The sequence below is a fragment of the Nannobrachium achirus genome, assembly GCF_963921795.1.
Source record: "Nannobrachium achirus genome assembly, chromosome: 7".
NCBI lineage: Eukaryota > Metazoa > Chordata > Actinopteri > Myctophiformes > Myctophidae > Nannobrachium > Nannobrachium achirus.
The window spans coordinates 63,619,316-63,641,064 of record NC_137816.1 but is presented as its reverse complement, the minus strand read 5'-3'; the positions used below and the strand labels follow the sequence as shown (position 1 = coordinate 63,641,064).

Sequence of the window (21,749 nt, the reverse complement as noted above, 5' to 3'; positions counted from 1 at the left end):
TAACTGTCACCAGGCAGACAGCGGCTCATAGGAACGCACACCTTGCCCACACATGACTAACAGTATGCAAATATTTTTGAGTGTGCACATCCTCGGGTAGCAATGGAAATATACTAGTAAGACACGACACCTCAGGGTGACTTGCGACCTCAGGGTGACATGCCAATTCTTGGCCATCTGGCCAGTGATGTATATGGGACCAGTTACTCATAATGGAGACCCCTTCATGATAGTTGTGTTATGTCAAAACATGCCCATATATGGACATTACCAAATGTGATCTTTTGGGGGTCCCTGGCACAACATATTTTCAAATGGGGATCCAATTAGGGGATCCTTAACATAAACCAGGAGTGGACCAATACCCGACAAACCTTATTTCCACCTTGTGTGCAGGATCAGCTACAAGACAGCGTACAGGAGGGGCGTTAGGACCATGTATCGCAGAAGGTCCCAGTGTTGTCCAGGCTTCTATGAAAGTGGAGATCTGTGTGCTCGTAAGTAACACTGATGTTACCTGCGTTTACTTCACTGATTTCAATGGCAGATCTACAGGATCACAACGCATTGCTTCATGCCACGTTGTGAGCTTGTAGTTCTGCTATTTTCACTACTTCTGACATTTTTTCATTTCTTTTATTTATGAAATGTTATTATTATGCATCATTATTGATGAAATGTTATAGTGTGTATATATATATATATATATATATATATATATAGATATATAGATAGATAGATAGATAGATAGATAGATAGATAGATAGATAGATAGTTCACCCATCTAAAGGAGCGACATAACACTCAAATGTATGAAAAACTCAAATATTATAAGACAAAAAAACAAGGAAACAGTGAATAAAACTGTGGCAGCATTCCCTCTATGGGTGCAATGCCCGGTACAGCTGCTCAGCCAATGGAATCAATTCCATCCACTCTAGATGGTAAACACTATAGGACACTGTTGACCCTCCTCATTACAAAGAGGAAGTGAATGTCTCAGCCTGAGGGGGAGCTGGACCGTATTGTCATCCTTTATCCTCTGTGTCGTCAGGCAGAAAGCTTGTATCTCCAGATTTAAGCTGTTTAAGTTTTTTACCCCTAAGTTGACGCCATTTTCGGCACATAGGAATATGGCGCTAAATGAGGCGTTGTGAGGTTGTGGATTGGCTATTTTAGCTATTTTTTGAAAGTGAAAGTTGATATTGGTTCACAGGGATATTTCAACACCCTAATTGACTTTTTTTCTATCGAAGACTTGAATTCATGGAACCACTGCTGGTCATCAAATTGTTGGCTTAGGAATGGGACAAAAACTACAAATTATATCCATGAATTCATGTCTCCATCAGTGGCATCAGTTCAGAAAAAGCTAAGGTATGGCAACATGACTGGTGGCAAGACACCAGTCATGCCCCCAGACACCAGCCCCCCCCCCCCCCCCTTCTTCCATTTCCTGAAGAGTAGCGTTTTTTGGGTGGGGACTTAAGAGTTTTACACCCGACAGCGCCGACATTCAAGAGTTCCTTGTAAACAACAGGCATGCTTCTACTCTCCTGAGGGCACTCTGACAAAATGCTCCTTGACTCTGTCGTGTGAGGTTTGAGCTCCACCAGGCCACAGAGAGAATGGACAGCTAGCAGCTATTGGGTATATATGGCTGCCCGCACTGCTTGATGCTAAGTGCATTGGACAGATCTTTTGTTTGGGACATATTCTAGAGCATGGAGGTCATTGAAAAAGTCTTGCTTTTCAACAAGATGGGGGGGGGGTAATTAAACTATGCACTGTAGCATGTCCTGTTTGTCCTCTTTCTCGTACAGTGTAGGTCCCGTGAGCAAGCTCACAATAAGCTACTGCACACAAAATATTGAACAGTGTTTGCGGGAGGGGTATTCCTTTTTCTTTTGCGCACCACAGTGGATTTGTTTGTAACTTAGCAAACAGCTCTTGTCTTCAGGTAGAAATCATCTGTCAATATATATATATGCCCAAAACCCTATTCATCTCCCTCTGCTTTGTCTGTATCTCTTTCTCTATCCATTTCCCTCGTTGGCTTTAGGTTGTGATCTGAATGTTGTCATTATTGTTTAATTTCCCGGGTTGGTGAACCCTAATAGCTTTGACCTTTTAAGCTGCCTCCCCTGTGACCTTCACTTGTGTCACTTGTGCACAGCAGTCGTGGCAATAGTAGTTCATGTTTGCATGTTGGCACATTCTCATGTCATATTTCATTTATTATTATTATTATTATTATTATTTAGTAAATACAGAATGGAATATAACAGATGCGGTATGTCATTCTACTTAAAGGACAACTTTATTTATTTTTTTACAAAAAGGGTTCATATTTTAGATTGTAATTAAATAATATAAAAGATGAGTGTTCAAATTATTTCATTTACTTCTTTCTAGTGTTTTAGAGATTCTTATTTCAGTGGTTGGGGGCATGCGTACAAGTGGCTAAATATGTAATTTTACACAGAATAAGCCCATTCCCAAGATACAACGCAACCTTTCGTGGATGGATGTGACTTATGGCTTATGGGGGCTAGAAGTGTTACTGTAAATAGCAATAAAGAAACTGCTGGCTTATTGTGTCTAAAAAGACATATTTAGCCTCTTGTACGCATGCCCCCATGCGAACGCATGCCCCACATTTTAGCACGGTAAACGCGATGAAACAATAGAACGAAGCAAATGAAAAGTTTTTAACACTCACTTTTTTTTTCTCTAATTACAATCTAAAATATGAACCAAAGTTGTCCTTCAACCTTCAGCAGCAGTGCTTTATTATATGTTGTGCCAAGAAGACTTTTACACAATACTAGTCTCAGGGACGTGCTGGCCACTGGGAAAAGCGGGACAACTCCCGAACGGCTGGTTCATTCCCGGCCGGTCCAGGCCGGCCATTAGGAAAAAATTTAAAATACAATGTCTTCGTTCCATTTTGGGGGCTGGGCGGCCAACAAAGTAAATCGTCACTGTCGGGCAGAAACCTTGTATCTCCAAGTTTCAAATGTGTACATTTTTTCGCAAAGCAAAGCCCTGCTTCATCATACAAGGCCGTCGCACAAAAGTAGTAAAAACAGCAGATCTACAAGCACACAACACCTCGCGGTGCGAGGCGTTGTGTGCTTGTAGATCGGCTGTTTTTACTAGTTTAAATCATTTTTAAAATGATAAATAGAAAACAAACGGTTTTGGACATACAAGGTTTCCACCCGACAACAACGAAATATAACTCATGTAATTGGCCCACTGGCTTGTCACTTGTCATGATCTGAAATGGCAAATCTTTGAGTAGCAGCAGCGCTATAGAGAGAGATCTCTCTATAGCGCGCAATGAGGGCCTCTACAACTCTTTTTCCCGGGCTGAATCAGGGGCCCAGCATGTCCCTGACTAGTCTCCTTCTTTTCTTTCTTTTTTTCTTTTGTGTCTGAATTACAAAAGAAGTTCCTCAACTGTGGGGTGGGTTGCAGGGCAATACGTTGTGAATTGTGAATATGAATATCGCAATTCTTTAAGAAAATATTTATATTGTGTTGAGCCTGGCGTAGAGGACTGCATCCTGTGCCAGAAATGTTTCAATAAATTTCAATAAACTGACATAAACAGAATGATGCGCACCATCTGCACCTGAACAATAGGAACACTTTTGCAGGGCAGTACATTGTGAATTGTGAATATGAATATCACAATTCTTTAAGAAAATATTTATATTGTGTTGAGTCTGGCGTAGACTAGAGGACTGCATCCTGCGCCAGAAATGTTTCAATACAAACTGACTGAGAGAAAAACTAAATGAAAAGCACTGTCTGCACCTGAACAATAGGAACACTTTTTATTATTTAAAGATGGGGTGCCATGATTTCCCCCCCCTATAAAACATGATTATCTACTATTACGATTATACTAGGAGGAAGAATTTAAAAAAAAAAGTGTACAGAAAGAGTTAACACAACTACTGCCTCTTAATCTGAAGGTTTGCTTGGTGCCTCGGTGCCACGCCGTTTCCTCCATAGGCCGCCGCTATTATTTTGAAGGGCCGGAAGGGGGTTGTTTTTGTTTTTTTGGATTATCACTTGACGGCAACGATTACGTCATCTAGTCACATGACAGTGTGAGCCCAGAAGAGAACATGGCTGCGCCCAGCTTGTGTGTATAGTATGGAGAGTGGAGACCATCCTTTGTATAAGAATGTCCCTTTTGGAGAAAATGAAGTCTCTTTATGGGCCTCTCAATGGATTTACTATGGAGGACGTTAACTTCGCGTGCACGCCCGACGTGCGTTGTAAACAAATCGCGGACATTACCGATGCGGGCGGGACCGGAGCGACGTACAGTAAGTAATAATATCTTTACTGTATATACAGTAAGATTGACAGTCCTCGCCGTCAACGGCGCCATGGTATTAACCCTTTCACTGACGGTGAGCGTCGTCAAGGGCAGCAGAACAGTTAAAATTATGTTTTTATGTGGCCACCCCCACCAGTTCATTGGTATGCGTGGTTGTCATGGTGGGTGGTGACCCAGCTGAAGGTAGCCACACCCACGTGTGTTGGGTGAATGGTAATTAGGGGAGGGGTTGATTCTATGATGTAATAAGTAACTGTGTTTTTGGAACGGCACATTTGACCCACAAGATGGCAGCCTCCAGCTAAAAACCCAAATAAAAAGAGAATGCATAATTGCTCATAACAACCACACCAGGGGGTCTAATGAAGTACTGTCAACCTCCTAGACACATGAAAACCAGAAAAAGTACAAAACTATGGCACCGCCTCTTTAAGCAATGTTTCGGTCACATAGACCTTCTTCGGGCATCAGCCAGATAACTGAAGAAGCTCTATGTGACCCTCCTCTGTTTTCAAGCTGTTCTTACACCACTGATGCTTATTCGCTCTACACAGCAAAACTCTGTGGTTCAATGAGCATTCCATGTATTTTCAACTATAGCTTCATATACAATTGGTCCTCGCTCATGCTCTTTAGTGCTGAGGGCCCCAATCAGTTTAGGGGTCCAAAATATTTTCAACAAAATACTTTCAGGTCGGGGTCCACAGCCAAATATATGTTTCGCTGATAAGTTTGAAAATGAGTGAAGTGGTCCATCCCTTTAAATTGGAGTATCAACATCCAGCTTTACACAGAGTTCAGTTATTGCAGTCGTGTGCGAGTCGTTCTTAAGCCTCATATACTGTACACCATACAGTACATGGGCAACTGGCGGCCCGGGGGCCACATGCGGCCCCCATCTTCACTTAATGCGGCCCACAGGTTGATATCGGAATAACTGATATATTATTGATTTTAGCTCCAAGCTTTCCAATTCCAAACATGCAAACATGACTCTCATTAATTACTTCAGTCTGTATTAGTAGCTTTTTTTATGTCCAATGTAGGGGATGTAGGGCATTAACGAAAAAGTCGACTTCATTACACAAGTCGACTCCCACTAGAGAAAGTTGAAAGTCGAAGTTGAAAACAGAAAATTAATAATAATACTTTCTATTGTGAAAATAGCAGATCTACATGCTCACAAACGCGAGGCGTTGAGAGCATGTATATCGGCTATTTTCACAATTTCTGCCTCGATATATTTGACAATTTGTTTAATTTGTAATTTTAGAGGTATTAAAAAGTCCTTAAATTGTCACTTTGGAAATGTGCAGATACCCTCTTTACACTTAAACCGTATGCTGGTTTGTTTACAGTTGAGTGAGTTAATCATCTGGGGACCCCCCGAAATAATAGACCGTTTGTCAGCCTTCTGATTGGTCCCTGAGACTCCCTGACTGGCCAACCAGAAAAAAACATTCACTTTTTGCTATCGGGGGTGGAGTTTGTGCAGTGGAGAATGTTAAATGTGGCTTTCAAAACTGTCCGCAGTGCGCGACACGGCGATCGCCCGGTACGGCCGCGATCTCGGCCGTGATCTCGCTCATCATAATGAATAAGCTTCAACAAACTAGTTCACATGGACCATATCAATGGTCTAAGAGTCACGATTGGGTACATATATTTTAAATGGGCAGAATTACGAAAAGCCAGCCTATTATGTGAGGTTAGGATTATAGTTCTGTCCTCTTCCTACCCAGGATGCAATGCGCGGTCTATTCTCTTTCTGATCCAGAGGATTAAACTAATTAAAACATTTATTTTCGGGGGGAAAACTACTGTTTTGCTATGTAATTACTGTACCTTTTTCTTCCCTTTTTATTAATATCACGTAGATGTGTTTTTTGTGGTACTTTATATAGCTGTAATGAGGCTATGAAGGGAAAAAAAAATCCCATCCACTACCACTATAAAAGAATCTGCAAAGAGGATTCTGTCCCACTGGGATTAAACAAATTAAAACATATATTTTCGGGTAAACCCCCTGTTTTGCAATGTAACTACTGTACCTTTGTCTTCCCTTTTTATTAATATCACCTAGATGTTTTTCCTTTGGTACTTTATATAGCTGTAATGAGGCTATGAAGGGGAAAAAAAATCCCATTCACTGCCACTATAAAAACAATCTGCCCAGGGTCAAATGTCCTATCATAGTAACAGGGCAGAATGGGGCGGGATTTGCAAAAGGGCTTATTGGGGGGGTCGTGTGTGATGTGATGACGTCATCAAACGATAAAGTTGACTTCAACTCAACTTTTTACTGAGTCGAGTCGACTTGCAAAAATTACAAGTCGTTAATACCCTAGTCCAATGTAGTTAACATACTGTAGTTAAATATACGTTTTACTTCATGGATTATTCAGGATGCAAATTCAAAAATTCCAAAAATAGCCCACCTAGTTCGTCTATTTTTGCTACTTTTGTGTGACATAGAATGATGAAGTAGAACATTCATTACGAAAGAAGTTAAAATGTGGAGATGAGAGAATTCTGCCTGACAGTGTATGCAATGTGGCCCTCTGGAGTGAGTGTGGAATATAGTGGCCCTCTGGAGTGAGTGTGGAATATAGTGGCCCTCTCCATCATCAACGTTGCCCATCCCTGCTGTACACGGTTAGTTGCCGGCAGCTTTCGCCCACCAAAAATAGCTGATCTACAAGCTGACAACGTGTCACGATGTGACTTGCTGTGTGCTTGTAGATCGGCTATTTTTGGCGCACGATACTAACTGGGTGTGCACTGCAGCCAAGTACAAAAAAAGGGCTTCATAAGTATCCGCCACAGAGGATCAAGACATTCATGAGTATTGAGCGTGGCTTCAGTGCAGGAATTAAGGCGGCTGTACTTTTAATTTGATATTTATTATTCGTGCTGTGCCGGACGATACTCTTGTAATCCCCCTTGTAACTGTTTGTGTCCCAATCCATGGATGAAAGGATTACTCACAGGTTTAATGATTAATCAATGCTTTTCTCTTCTCTTCTTTCTCTTTTTTATTTTTATTTACAGGGATTAACAGAGGATGTCTTTGGCTCCTCTATTAATTAAAGGCGTATTCCACTTAAAAACTCTTCTGGGGTCATTTTAACCTAAACTCAGGCTTTTGTTGTGCACCCCAAGCAGTTGTTTATGTAGCGTCATTCAATATCTGCATATTTCATATTAATTTGATCAGACCCTTCTTGTATAAACAGTACACATTGTAACTTCAAACTCAATTTTAACCATGATACTGATTCATTGAAAACAATTGATCCTGCTCCTGGTGACTGATATTTTCCGTCTAATGTGTCCTTTATTTAAAAAAATATATATATTAGGAAGGTGGCATATCTGATACAATTAATATCATATCAAATATCAACATTGAATCAAGCTATTTCTGGCGTGCGGCGAAAAGCCAGACTAGATGTTAAAAAGACGTTTTAAAAAGCGTTTCAAAGTGAAATTCTCCTTTTATTAACATCCAGCCTCGTACCAGCAAAGCATTTTTTTCTTCTCTGACTAACCTTTAGAAAGAGAGCGCGGAGAGTGTTGTGCTTTAGAAACAATAAGGTTAACCCCGTGTGTGCTCTGTTGTGACCGTGAGTATTGTGGATTAAAGAGCACTGACCTGACATTTGGGTCATTGTTTCTGGGGTTCTGATGGCCTGAGGGACAAATGGTTTCTGTGTCACACTGTGGTGGCTTTGTTTCACCATACAGTATACTGCAGGCGTCTGGTCTGACCAGGGACGTGCTGGGACCCTGATTCAGCCCGGGAAAAAGAGTTGGAGAGCCCCTCATTGCTGCTGCTGCTACTCAAAGATTGGCCATTTCAGATCATGACAAGTGACAAGCCAGTGGGCCAATTACATGAGTTATATTTCGTCGTTGTTGGGTGGAAACCTTGTATGTCCAAAACCGTTTGTTTTGTATTTATCATTTAAAAAATTATTTAAACTAAAACAGTGAAAACAGCCGATCTACAACAAGCAGATCTACAAGCACACAACGCCTCGCGGTGCGAGGCGTTGTGTGCTTGTAGATCTGCTGTTTTCACTACTTTTGTGCGACGGCCTTGTATGATGAAGCAGGGCTTTGCTTTTGCGAGAAAAATTATAAATTTGAAACTTGGAGATACGAGGTTTCTGCCCGACACTGACGATTTACTTTGTTGGCCGCCCAGCCCCCAAAATGGAACAAAGGCCGACATTTTATTTTAATTATTTTCCTAATGGCCGGCCTGGACCGGCCGGGAATGAACCGGCCGTTCGGGAGTTGTCCCGCTTTTCCTAATGGCCAGCACGTCCCTGATATGGTGTGTGAGACCTTTATAATCTTTTCAGCTCTGCTCAAACTTGCACTTAACCCATTAAGACGGCAATAAGACCTGGAATTATTTTATACTTTAGCTATTGAAAAATAGCAGATATACAAGCTCACAGCACGGTGTGCCGCGCTGATATTGTGACAAATTATATTTATATTATTTATATATACATGCTTAAAAAAGCTTGTAGATTGGTTATTTTCACTATTTGAAAGGTGACACGCTATGAGCTTGTATATCTGCTATTTTTGTATAGCCAAAGAATAAAATAATGCTTTTTTTTAGCTCAAATCTAAAATGACAATCTGTTAAAGTGTAACAAAAGTGTACTGTACATAATCAAAATTTCTCTGGTAAACAATGTGAGTGCTCCCCACAAGATAATGCCAGGACAATGTGACGCAACAAACAACACATCATTTGTTATGGCCCGATACGGAGTCATCTATATTCAGCCTTCAGATAGTGGACGACACTCCTACAGAGTAAGGTCATGTCACAGTGACATATTACCAGTGGTGGAAAAACTACTCACGTGTTTTACTTAGGTAAAAGTATCATTATGGCAATGTAGAAATACTCGGTTACAAGTAAAAGTCTGTCCTTAAAGGTATATTCAGTGATTGTATTTCATTCAAATAAAAATATAATTGGTACATGTTCCATTTATTCTCCTCACTAGAATGTGTGCTGACCATATAAGGACTTCCACCATGGCCCGTGTTACGAGCATAGCTAGATTCGGTTTTCAGAGGTGGCCAGCCAGTCCTCGACCAATCAGGGTAGAGTATGGCCGTAGTTACCCACTGAGCATTAAGCACAACCCACTCAGCCATCAATACTGACATACTAACATAGACCTTCTGGCTCTATTATAAGGTGACGGTGCCCACCTGTGTTCATTTTAGGGTAGTATACGCATTGTTGAGGAAACTAAATGTATAGGCGCATAAGCCTAGCGATTACAATTATTTTGTTTAATCAATAAGATCACGTCCACGCACATGCGCACAAGTACTTTGCCCGGGAGCTGAACAGCGTCCAGCCAGCATGGGCCAGGCGTCCTCTACAGCTTCTAATAGGAACTGCACTATCTGACTGAGGAGGTCATTTCATCGTATATTTTTGTTTTTTACACTTTATATTGACATTAGTTTAAACAAAGGTGTTGACAAGCCGGCTATAAAACGACTACACCCAGACGTATACCTTATAATGACGGATGGCTATTGGAATCATTTTACACCAATATTTCGAGCTCCGTTCTGCAACGTGCAGTTGTTTTTTTAAAGAAATGTTTATTGAAATATGGATTTATTTTAATTGTCTAAATTCGGTGTAAATTTAAACGTTGATACGCCGACTATAATTAGTCGACTAAATCTCGGCTAGATCTAAACTATACTTAATAATGATCAACGGATATTAGAAATATGTTAGTCCAATATAGGACATCAGTTAAGCTTTTTTTAAATAAATAGTCATTGAATTATGGAATAAATTGCAAAGTATATTTTCGGTGTGAATATAACCGGATTCTAGCCGGGTGAAATTAAGGCTAAAAAAACACTAGTCGTGTAAAAAACGACTATTGTTCAGTGGGTATGTATGATGTTTAGTTATGATGGTCAAAATAAAAGTTTTGAGAACCACAGCCGCTCTGAATTAAGAACGTCTGCTAAATGCCTAGAATGTAAACTACTGAACTCATAAAATGCCACAGTCTGGTAGTAAATCAGTATCATACATAACCTGAAGCTGGAGACGTAGGCCTTCCGATATTCAGTGATTGGGTCTAATGATCAAAACGAGAACATTATAATGGTGTAAAACATCTATAAAAAACTAAACATTTCCACGCTTTAAGGCCAGTAAGGGACAAGATGACCCCCGGCCACTTTCATTATCACTGAATACACCTTTAAAGTACCAAAAGTAAAAGTACAAAAGGTATAAAATTGGGCTAAAGTGGTTCATGTATGTTTTATAATATTATAATTTATATCTGCAAAGTAACTAGTAACTAAAGTTTTCAAATAATTGTAGTGGAGTAAAAGTAAAAGTATTGGAAATTGGACATACTCAAGTATAGTACAAATACCTCAAAACTGTACTCAAGTAACAGTACTTGAGTAAGTGTGCTTAGATACTTTGCAACACTGCTACACAGTGAGGTCATGTGATGTCACAGTGAAATATGAGCAGCTGTTTGGGTGCAACACCCTGCATGTCACCTCTTCTCTCTTATCTGTGTTCTGTGTACAGCCAGATAATATAATAAATAATATGCAACAGCATTACAGCACGTCGTCAGGGACACGCTGTTTACTGGGTTTCTCTTTTTACCTTGACCCAGCACTCTGGCGATGTGTACATTTCTTCTTTTCTGATACCAACCGATTAGATTAAAACCCATTTAGGCCTAGAATAATTGAATGCTTTAACCAGGGAAAAATAGCAGATATACAAGCTCACAGCACGGCACCGAGTGCCGCGCTGCGAGCTTGTAGATCTGCTATTTTATGTATTTTATGTATTTTCAAAGCGAACGTTTGTAACTCAAATTTTGCTTCTGGGGAGTCCCTGGAACTAAATATGTTGAATGGGGGTTCGTGGCCAAACAAATATCATTTTGGGGGTCCTTCACGTGAAAAGGTTTGAGAACCACTGACATAGTAGTCTCTCAAGAACAGACTAACTGAGCTCCAGTTAAGTGAAAAGGACCTTTTCTTTGACGATGGCTGGGCAGATTGCTGACATAGAAACATAGATTTTTCTAAAAACCTTAGAAGGATTCAAAAGACACTTATAGAATCTGGTCAAAATTCTAATTTTCACGAATTTTCAAAAATAGCAGATCTACAAGCTTGCAGCGCGGCACTCGGTGCCGCGCTGTGAGCTTGTATATCTGCTATTTTTCAATGGTTAAAGCATAAAATAATGATACACAATAATGTGTACCCGTTCTAAATGGATTAATGTAATATATTCTCTTATTTAAAGTTTGAGGATAAAGCTACGCAATTACACTCTCTTGTTTGACCTTATAATTCCATTACGCATAATACTGTTGCTGTCAGACAGAAGACCTGCACTCTACATCCATATTTCAACTTGTATTTTGTTGCTGCCAGCCAGAAACCTCTTATCTCCTTATTTATTTTATCAACGTCATACTGGATCCTATACAGCAGGGGTCTTCAACAGGGGGTCCGGGACCCCTAGGGGGTCCTCAGAGTTACAACAGGGGGTCCTCCAAATCTTTGAGTGATAGAATTCATTTTTCTCCTTTTTTATATTAACCACTTGAACTCTAGTGTCCATACACTGAGAACTTTAGCCAAAAATAGCAAATCTATTTTTGGCTAAAGTTCTCAGAATATGGACACGGCTATTTTCAGTGTCTGAAAATAGCCGATCTACAAGCTCACAGCGTTGTGAGCTTGTAGATTTGCTATTTTTGGCTAAAGTGCTTGTAGTTCGGCTATTTTCAGCAAAGAGCTTTGGTGGAGAGGGGAAAAAGAGCAGACTAATTACAGAGTGAAAGGTCAAGTTTATTAAGTATTGACCGTTCAAGTGGTTAAACATCAGAAAACACGAATTGACATGAATCCAAAATACACTGATGATTGTGCTGTCAACCAATGAAACTATAGGAATCTATGAAAAGGTAGTGGGGGGTCCCTGCTTCATCTCTCTCTCAACTAAGGGGTCATTGGCCTGAAAACGTTGAAGACCCCTACTATACAGTGTCACACAAAAGCATCAAAAATAGCAGATCTACAAGCTCGAGAATGCAGAGGGTCCTTGGCCTGAAAACACCTGGTGAAGTTTGCTCATGTTGACAAAACTTCTAGAACCCAATACATCTGCTCATGGTACCAGATCTCAAGACAAGGTTATGCTGAAGGTGCCAATACTAATACAAAAACCAATACTAGGCTGGGAGGTACAGCCTTCTGTGTGTATGCTCCACCAGGCACGTGCACACATAGACATGAAAGGGGGCATTCAAGAACTCTGAACTTGAAGGCATCATCTTATGTTGAAAGAATTGCCCTCTCTGTGTAGAAATCCATGCCGTTACGCCACTTCTCCAATATTGCCTTTTTTATGCTTAGTTTTGTGTGGTATCAAGTACTGCCGACCTCCAAGCTCACAAAGTGTTGCAGTGCAGAGTTTGGAGGTCGGCTATTTTCAATATTTTCACCAAAAGGCCCTTTTAGAAATTTCAGCTCCTGCCTCTCTAACATTCTCTGCACGTCCCTGTGCTCCACATATAACGAATGTCAAGAAAAGTTGGAGTTGAATGTCCTTGCTATTTTTAAAGATTTTTAGCTGACCTTACATTGGAAGAGGGCCTATGCACGTGTTGAGTGATATTTTTTCTTTCTTCCTTCCTTCCTGTCTTCTCTCTAGCGTTGTGCACGGAGGAGTGTGACCATGGACGCTGTGTGTCTCCAGACGCCTGTCAGTGTGAACCAGGCTGGGGTGGAGTGGACTGCTCCAGTGGTGAGTACACATTACTCCACGCAAACTACCGTATACTACCAAACATGCAAACTTGTGTTTAGATCGATGGTTCTTAAACTCCGCGGGCCGCCATCTGAACATATCGGCCAGAAAGCTCTTTTCTCCCTATTCCAACTTTTTATGGGTTCTTTTCCCAACAAAATAATAACCTATTTGATCACACTCACACAAAAGTATCAAAAGTAGCAGATTCAGCACTGATCCAGACGATCTTTGCTGCGTGTCACTCCCCGCCTGTTTATCCCCATTTTCCTCTCTATCTACTGCATGTATATAACCTATCAATGAAGGCAGAAAAAGCCCCACCGAAAACATATATCTTTAAAAGCAGATTCACAAGCTCGAAACACAGTGCAAAACGATGCATTTTGAGCTTGTAGATCTGCTACTTTTTGCATCCTGAAAAGTAATAGTTTTGGACGTACACTATGATGTTTATACCCGACAGAGACCATATGTTGTGCCTTGCACCATCATACAAGATTGGTGTTGCTCAAAATGTAAAAAAATATATATATTCAAAATGTTTATTCCTCCCTCCAAGATTTTACAGAAAATAGCAGATCTACAAGCTCGCTTCTACGTTGTGAACTTGTGGATCTGCTAGTTTCAAATAGCCTGTGATATTGGGTCGAAGTGGTTGAAGTGATTTTGGAAACTTCTCAAGGGACCCCCTGGCGGCCCCCCGGACCCCACTTTGAGAACCGCTGATTTTAGACACTGTGAATGTGTCCCACTTCAGAGAGCTCCACTCCATGTTTTACTGCATACAGGGTTGTGGTTGTGATATTTCACTTTAAAACACTAATGGGTTTATTTTAATGTGTACTTGGGCTTTTGTGTGTGCACCCGGCATGCTTGATTCAATAGTCCTACTGTATATAAACCCATTTCAATGTCAAACTCCATTTTAACCATGTTATTCATTAGAAAACACCTGTCCTTGGTTCTGTTGACTGTAAGTTCGTCTAATGCGTGAGGGGGCTGTGCTTTTTCAATTAGTCTTTTTATTTAGTTAAATATAGATTTTTGGGACAAATAACTAACCAAAAAGTAGAAAAACACAGCCCCCTCACACATTAGAAGGACAATATCAGTCACCACCAGAACCAATGACGTGTGTTTTCAATGAGTCTATGGTTAAAATGGATTACGAAGAGCTTGTACACAGGCCTGTATTGTGTATAATTCAGCGACAGTAACATTAGCGTTTTCTCACCATCGGTTGATTCTTCATATCCATAAGAGTCAAACAGCTGAGATAATTTGTTTATAATTGGAACACAGTTCTTATATGCCGCGATATGAAAAATGGGGGAAGAAAACCGCGAAACAGGTAGGATGTGTAAATGACGTCACACTTCACTACTCTATAGTACCGACTTTATTCATCCCATCTTTCCGGATAAACGTTGTTTTTTATCTACTCCTCCCACAGTTTTGGTGGCACACCCTTGGGCCATAAGTCAAATCGACCGGCTTCATCGGGTCTCGTCTGGGTTGTCGGCATTAGATGTACACACTCATCATAAGAGGAAATGTAACATTTTTATTTGCGACCGTTAGGTCGCAAGTTACTATGAAAACCTCCATCGGCTATCAGTCTGTCTGTCACGTCACGTCACACTTTTGGCCCTATCTTATCTCCGGCACCGTTGCCCCTATTTATGCAAAACTTTGCACACACACTTCTTGGCTGGCAAACCACAACCTCCGCCCCTGATTTCTCACACACCCCTCTTCTACCGCCACCATGAGGTTGCTTTTTTTGCCTAAAAACCTTTTTATTCAGGAAGGCCTTTTCTAGTTTATAGTTTTAAGTTATCTTTGTATTTTAAAATCTGCATATTATCGTCATATAACATTATATTATTTTTGATTTTTTGATTATTGATTATTGAATCCACCTGCTAATGTTTATTATTGACTTTGATAATTTTTTATTCTTTTAGTATGTGTTCTCCTTGAAATGTATGTAGCACTCTGAGATTCACTGAATGAAAAGTGCAATACAAATAAAATTTATTATTATTATTATTTTTGCAGACTCTTCCTATCATAGAGTATATATAAAATAGAGAGCGGACGAGCCCCGCCCCCACTATCATTTCAATGCAAGTGCTCAGTGGCGTTTTGAAGCAACGGCTACGTGCTAGCATGTAGCTAATCCAGGTGCATTCTGGGGGAAATTGGAACCAGCTCTGGTTCCAAAATGATGTCACGCTGCTCTCCGCTCAGAGGAAGGATTGTCTGGAGTGGAGGGGCCGGGGCCAAAATGCGCGTTTAGGCTGCAGTTCCAACTTTGGCCACCATTGGGGTTGCTTCAAATCTAGCCCTGGGTTCTGGGGGCTTGGTCCCTATCCATTCCAAACTTTGCACACACACTCCTTGGCTGGCAAACCACAACCTCTGCCAATGTGGCGACCGATACTCAAGAGGAAATTACAGTGTTGCACGTATGAACACTTTCAGTATGGATACGCCCTTCCCTATCTCACGGTCCATAAATCTCATGCTTAACGACTGTTTTGGAATGGCTTAGACGAGATTAAATGCACTCCGTTCCATGAAATATGATGACGTCAGTTTCAGGACAACAAGATCACATATCCCCACATTATGCAAGTATAGACAAGAGTCAAATTCTACATACATTGTGGTTTCATCGTTTCAACCGGCGGTGAGTGACCCCCTCATCAAAGTATACATGGTTTTAAGTGGTTATGTGAAGGAGAGCTGACATAAACACAGACTCCATTAGAATGTTGATTAGCATCTTTAAGTGCATTTGGCTAAGATCTCCAGTGCCTTTCTCTAATACTGTTACTCGTGCTTTTTATATGAATTTGTCCTTCTGGCCCAAATCCTCCATATTCTTCCCTTCATTTAGTGATGAGGTCAAAGACCTTTGCATTGACACTTCAACGTTCATCTTACACAGCTGATGTGACTAAGTGATTGACCAACCCTAGTGGTGTAAAATAACTAAATACATTTACTTAAGTACTGTACTTAAGTACAATTGTTTTGTACTTTACTTGAGTACTTCCAATTTCCAATACTTTTACTTCTACTCCACACTGGATCTCTGATCCAAATGTTGCACTTTTATACCACTACATTTATTTTAAAACTTTAGTTACTACAGTAGTTAATTTGCAGATAAATTATAATATTATACAACATACATTAATCACTTTAGCTCTATTTTATACCTGGGCTATTTTCAAACATTAACGCTTTGGGAGTTTGGAGGTCTTCTATTTTCGATATTTTCACCAAAAGGCCCTTTTAGAAATTTCAGCCCCTGCCCCAGCCCATTCTCTGCACGTCCCTGGTCTAAAGCGGACTCAAGCCACGAGAGAAACCGCCAAGCCGAGCGTTGCTGATAGAGACTTACGTCCCCCCAGTCAACATGTGACCACGAGGGTAGCCCTGCCGAGTCACATGGTAACGTTTGGTCTGTCAGGAATTAAGTGAGAATGTGTTGGATTGCCATCCATTGCTAGTGTCCCTTGTTAATTAACAAGTTACAATTTACACTTTAGACATTTATCAATTAGCAGACACTCTTAATCCAGAGCCATTCACAATAAGCGAGGACAGCACATCAATACATCAAATGCAAGAACCTTAAAAAATAAAATGTACAGAAAACATCAATAATTTGTACATTCAGGGGCGTCACAAGGTGAAGGGGCCTTAATCATGTTATACTTTAGCTATTGAAAAATAGCAGATATACAAGCTAACAGCGTGGCACTCGGTGCCACGCTGTTAGCTAGCTTGTAGCTGTAGCGAGCTTGTAGATCCGCTGTTTTTGAAAAGTCGTGAAAATGTGTGCAAATCTTTGAATATATGTATTTTTTTAAGCAAACATTTGTAACTAAAATGTTGCTTCTGCGGGAGGTGCCTGGAACTAAATATTTTGAGATGGGGGTCCGACAAATACATATCATTTTGGGGGTCATTTACATGAAAAGGTTTGAGCACCACTGACATAGAAACATAGGTTTTTCAAAAAAAAATTGCACAAATTTTCACGATTTTTCAAAAAATAGCAGATCTACAAGCTCACAGCGCGGCACTTGGTGCCACGCTGCACTCGGTACAACGCATCGCATCGTGACACGTTGTGAGCTTGTAGATCGGCTATTTTCAAATAGCCAAGGTATAAAATAGGGCTAAAGTGGATTAATGTATAGGTTTCATAATATAATCATGTATATCAGCAAAGTAACTAGTAAAAGTAAAGTTTTCAAATACTGTAAATGTAGTGGAGTAAAATATTGGGTCCGAGATGGAGTGGAGTAGAAGTAAAAGTATTGGAAATTGGAAATACTCAAGTAAAAATACCTCAAAATTTAACTTTTTTTTTTTTATACTTTATTAAATTAACATGCACTCATCTTCCAGAAAACAAATTCACTGTCATTTCACATTTTTTCACGTCATGGCCCTGTATGGACATCTTGATTTTTTTTTTTAAGTGCAAAAAAAAACCCACCACCTACACAACAACAAAATAAACCGAGACCAAAAAAAATAAGATAAAGAGCCTTTTTTGTTTGATGATTATGTCTGAGATACTTTTGGTTTGAACAAAAATACAAATAAAATGGACAAATCAAAATTTAACTTAAGTACAGTACTTAAGTAAATGTTACTTAGTTACTTTACACCACTGGCAGAGTCTGAAGAGAGAGGAGAAACCTTGTATATCCATATTTCAACTTTTTATGTTTTTTGTTTTATACTGCTTTGTTTGTTTATGATTTAATGTGCTATTTTGTAGCACAAGAGTGTCACGCAAAAGAACCAACGGTATTATTAGTTTAAATAGCACCCCAAATGAGATGACGAACAAGAAGATAAGAAAGTTCTAATCTTTGAGAACTGAAGGATTTAGATGGTTAATAAACTCACCACAGAATAGAAGGTGTCCTCCTCATATTGGAGCATTAAACCTGTCGCCTGTCTGTCTTGGAGTCCCTGAAATATAAGCACTAATTCTTTCCATCTGGAAACCCATTCCATTAAAAAGAAAACGCTTTAATCTGTCTTGAGAGATTGGGCTGAAATATCAAACGTAACCTCCTTCACATCGTCTCAGTGCTCATCACTTTCTCATTTGGATTTTCAAATGACACAGAGTTGAGGTCAGATTGATCGCCTCTCCGCTCTTCTCCCTGTCTGGGGAAGTTTTGCATTTCCCTCCCTTTTTCCCTTTTTGGCAGCTACCCCTACGTACATTTACTCAAGTGTGATGCGATGCGACACGTTGTGAACTTGTAGATCGGCTTTTTCACTATTTTTGTATGTGCCAGACCGAAGGCTGTCTGTCCGTCCGTGTGTCCGTCCGTCTGTGTACAGCTAATCTCCAGCACCATTGGCCCGATTGACGTAATTTTGGAAAACGTGTTTAAAATATACGGTATATATATATATATATATATATATATATATATATATATATATATATATATATAAAATGTCACAGTTTTTTTGAGATTCAGTAAGATTGAGACCAGGAGCGCTAGTTTGTGGTGGAGCAAGCGGTGCCTCCTTTGGGGAACTAGGAATAATTGCGTCTTCTTCATGTCCTCGACGGCTGCAAAACCAAGGACTTCCACAGCCCTGGGTATAGCTAGGCCACCCAGCCTGGCAGAGATAGATTTAGATTTGATAATCGTTAATGTCGTCGGACAGGAACCTTGTAACTGCTTGAGTAGATTAACTTTGTCATAAAAGGGTGTTGCACAAAAGTTGGCCGATCCACAAGCTCACAATGCGACATGTGATGTAATGATTATGTCCAGGCTGCAGATTGCATCAGCAGAGCTGTCAGTGGTGCCCACCATGGTGCCCACCGTGGTGCCCACCGTGGTGCCCACTCTGCCCACCATGGTGCCCACTCTGCCATTTATCACACGCACAGCACACGGTGGGGAAAAGTACTCCTTTTCTAATATTACATACCACAGTGTAGACATTCTCTCTCTCACTCTCTCTCTCTCTCTTTCGCACGCACGTACGCACGCACGCACGCACGCACGCACGCACGCACGCACGCACGCACTATCTCTCTCTCTCTCTCTCTCTGTCTCTCAGATGTGGTAGAAGTACTCACATTTTTCATTTTTTTACTTGAGTAAAAGTATCTATACCACATTGCAATAGTTTGTAACAAGTAAAAGTCCAGTATTCAAAATTGGACTTGAGTAAAGAGTACAAAAGTAGTGGGATTAAAAAAAATAATAATACACTCAAAGTACCAAAAGTAAATGTAGTCATTATGCAGTCGACTGTTCCGTTTCACAACATTGTTTCTTTCTAAAGTTTTCGATATGTGTCAAAAATCTTTCTAAAGCAGCAGAGAGTAACAGTTTGAGGACTTTCCCTTCCTGTCCTTGTGCTCAAACTGTACTATTGACATTCTTCTCATGTCAACACTGTGTTCTATGTTAATCAGTGAGGATAGCAGTAGAATCTTGCCAGGTATTATAATCAATTCATTCGGTAGCTTCTGTCAGGATTTTTACCTGATTTTCGAGGCTCCATGAACGCACCAGACCGCATGCTACGGTTTACAATAGGAAACGTTATATCCCGACTTAAGTCGGTAAAAGCACTTGGCGGTCGGATTTGAAATCCCACTTAAGTCGGGCTTGACACGCTGTGTGTTAATAACGCTGCTGTCGGGCAGAAACCTCTCATCTCCGTGTTTTAACTTTTTGTGTTTTTTTCTTTTCTTTTTTTTTGCGAATTAACTCATCGGATGCCCACGAGGTGTCAAAGCGTCAATCTCTTTGATGTCTACGTGTGCCTATCGATGCGTTCGACGCGTCATACAGTAAACTATACTGTACTGTAGCACCTGAACTGTACTACCGCAGTGATGAAAACAACTCCATTTCCCAAAATGCAGCACGGGATCACGTGACCGGGAAGTGCTGTCTCGCTAATAGACATGCATGCAAAGCTGCTGCACAAACATGCATTTTTCTCCTAATCCAGGTTTTAAATCACTTTCACGTTCAAACCGCGGCCTTTTATACCGGCCGTCACACAAACGCTGTGGCGCAGGATTGTTAAAAAACGGTCCTGACTGAAAGAAAAGATCTTTACATACATTACATTTACTCTGATTACTTTTTACGCCAGGACCTCAAAGGTAGGCAAAATGGCAGGTTGCCATGGGCACCAGCAAATTAACCCTTTGCCACTCGCCTGCGGCTCGTGGCAAAACCCTGAAACAGTGGTAAATCAGCCAACAACCCACTCCCTCTCATGGTAAATGGCTTTCTTAAACATTACTTATTTTCTATGTATTGCTCAGCCCCTTTTGTCACGTTCCTGGGCCAATTGATCCAATATTTGGATTAGGCTTTTCAACGTTTCAACATGCAGTGAGCATAATGCATGTCTTAGGAATTCTGCAAATACAACAAAATATATATACAATGGCATCAGCTAATCAATAGAAAAAAAGTCATTTTGGGGTGAACTACTCCTTTAAGTAGGATGGAGGCTCTCTGTCTACGGAATGGTACAACAGCAGTATGCATGTATTCATTGGTATAATTATTACATCTGGAGAAAAAAGGGGGTAAAAAATAATTGGCTACTCTATATGAAATACAAATAAACAAAAACACAAACCAGGACAACATTTTACGGCTGTGGACATTTAACCCTGCACTTCAATAGGCTCAAAATGATTATTCGCACACAAGGGATCATTGATTAATTATCCTGCTTGACATGCACATGCACACGCACACGCACATGCACATACGCACGTACACACACTCACACACACGCAGGGGCGTCACAAGGGGTAGGAAAGTGGGACTGAGTTACCAGGGCCCAAGGTGGAGGGGCCCTATAACTTTAGCTATTGAAAAATAGCAGATATACAAGCTCACAGCGCGGCACCGAGTGCCGCGCTGCGAGCTTGTAGATCTGCTATTTTGTAAAAGTCATGAAAATATGTGCAAATCTTTGAATATGTATTTTTTAAGCGAACATTTGTAACTCAAATTTTGCTTCTTGGGGGGTCCCTGGAACTAAATATTTTGAGATGGGGGTCCGTGGCCAAATTCATATCATTTTGGAGGTCCTTGACATGAAAAAGTTTGAGCATCACTGACATGGAAACATGCGTTTCTTGCACACGGTTTCACAATTTCACAATTTCACAAAAATAGCAGATCTACAAGCTTGCAGCGCGGCACTCGGTGCCGCGCTGTGAGCTTGTATATCTGCTATTTTTCAATAGTTAACATTCATGGGGGGCCCGCAGTGAATCCTTGTACGCAGGGCCCAGAATTTGGTGTGACGCCCCTGCACACACGCGCACACACGCGCGCGCGCGCGCAGAAAGCTGATGAATGGACTCAGCGTTGCTGAAGTGTCAGGTCTAATTAACGGCTCCAGCAGCATCAGCATGGCCCTGGTGTTTGGTCAGAATGAAGTTAGCAACAAACTTTTAATGACATT

The 21,749-nt window shown here is 40.6% G+C and overlaps 1 protein-coding gene across 1 annotated transcript in view; it reads left to right on the top strand.

The window, feature by feature from the left end:
- Positions 1–421: 421 nt before the first annotated feature.
- LOC308288915 (multiple epidermal growth factor-like domains protein 10) overlaps positions 422–21,749 on the top strand; it is a gene marked incomplete at its 3' end in the record, with an annotated part of 138,144 nt that continues 116,816 nt past the window's right edge. The window contains exons 1-2 of the mRNA XM_080730389.1: positions 422–497; positions 13,134–13,226. Of these exons, the coding sequence (XP_080586515.1) occupies positions 437–497; positions 13,134–13,226 (154 nt within the window). The 5' untranslated portion in view covers positions 422–436. The remainder of the gene's footprint in view (positions 498–13,133; positions 13,227–21,749) is intronic.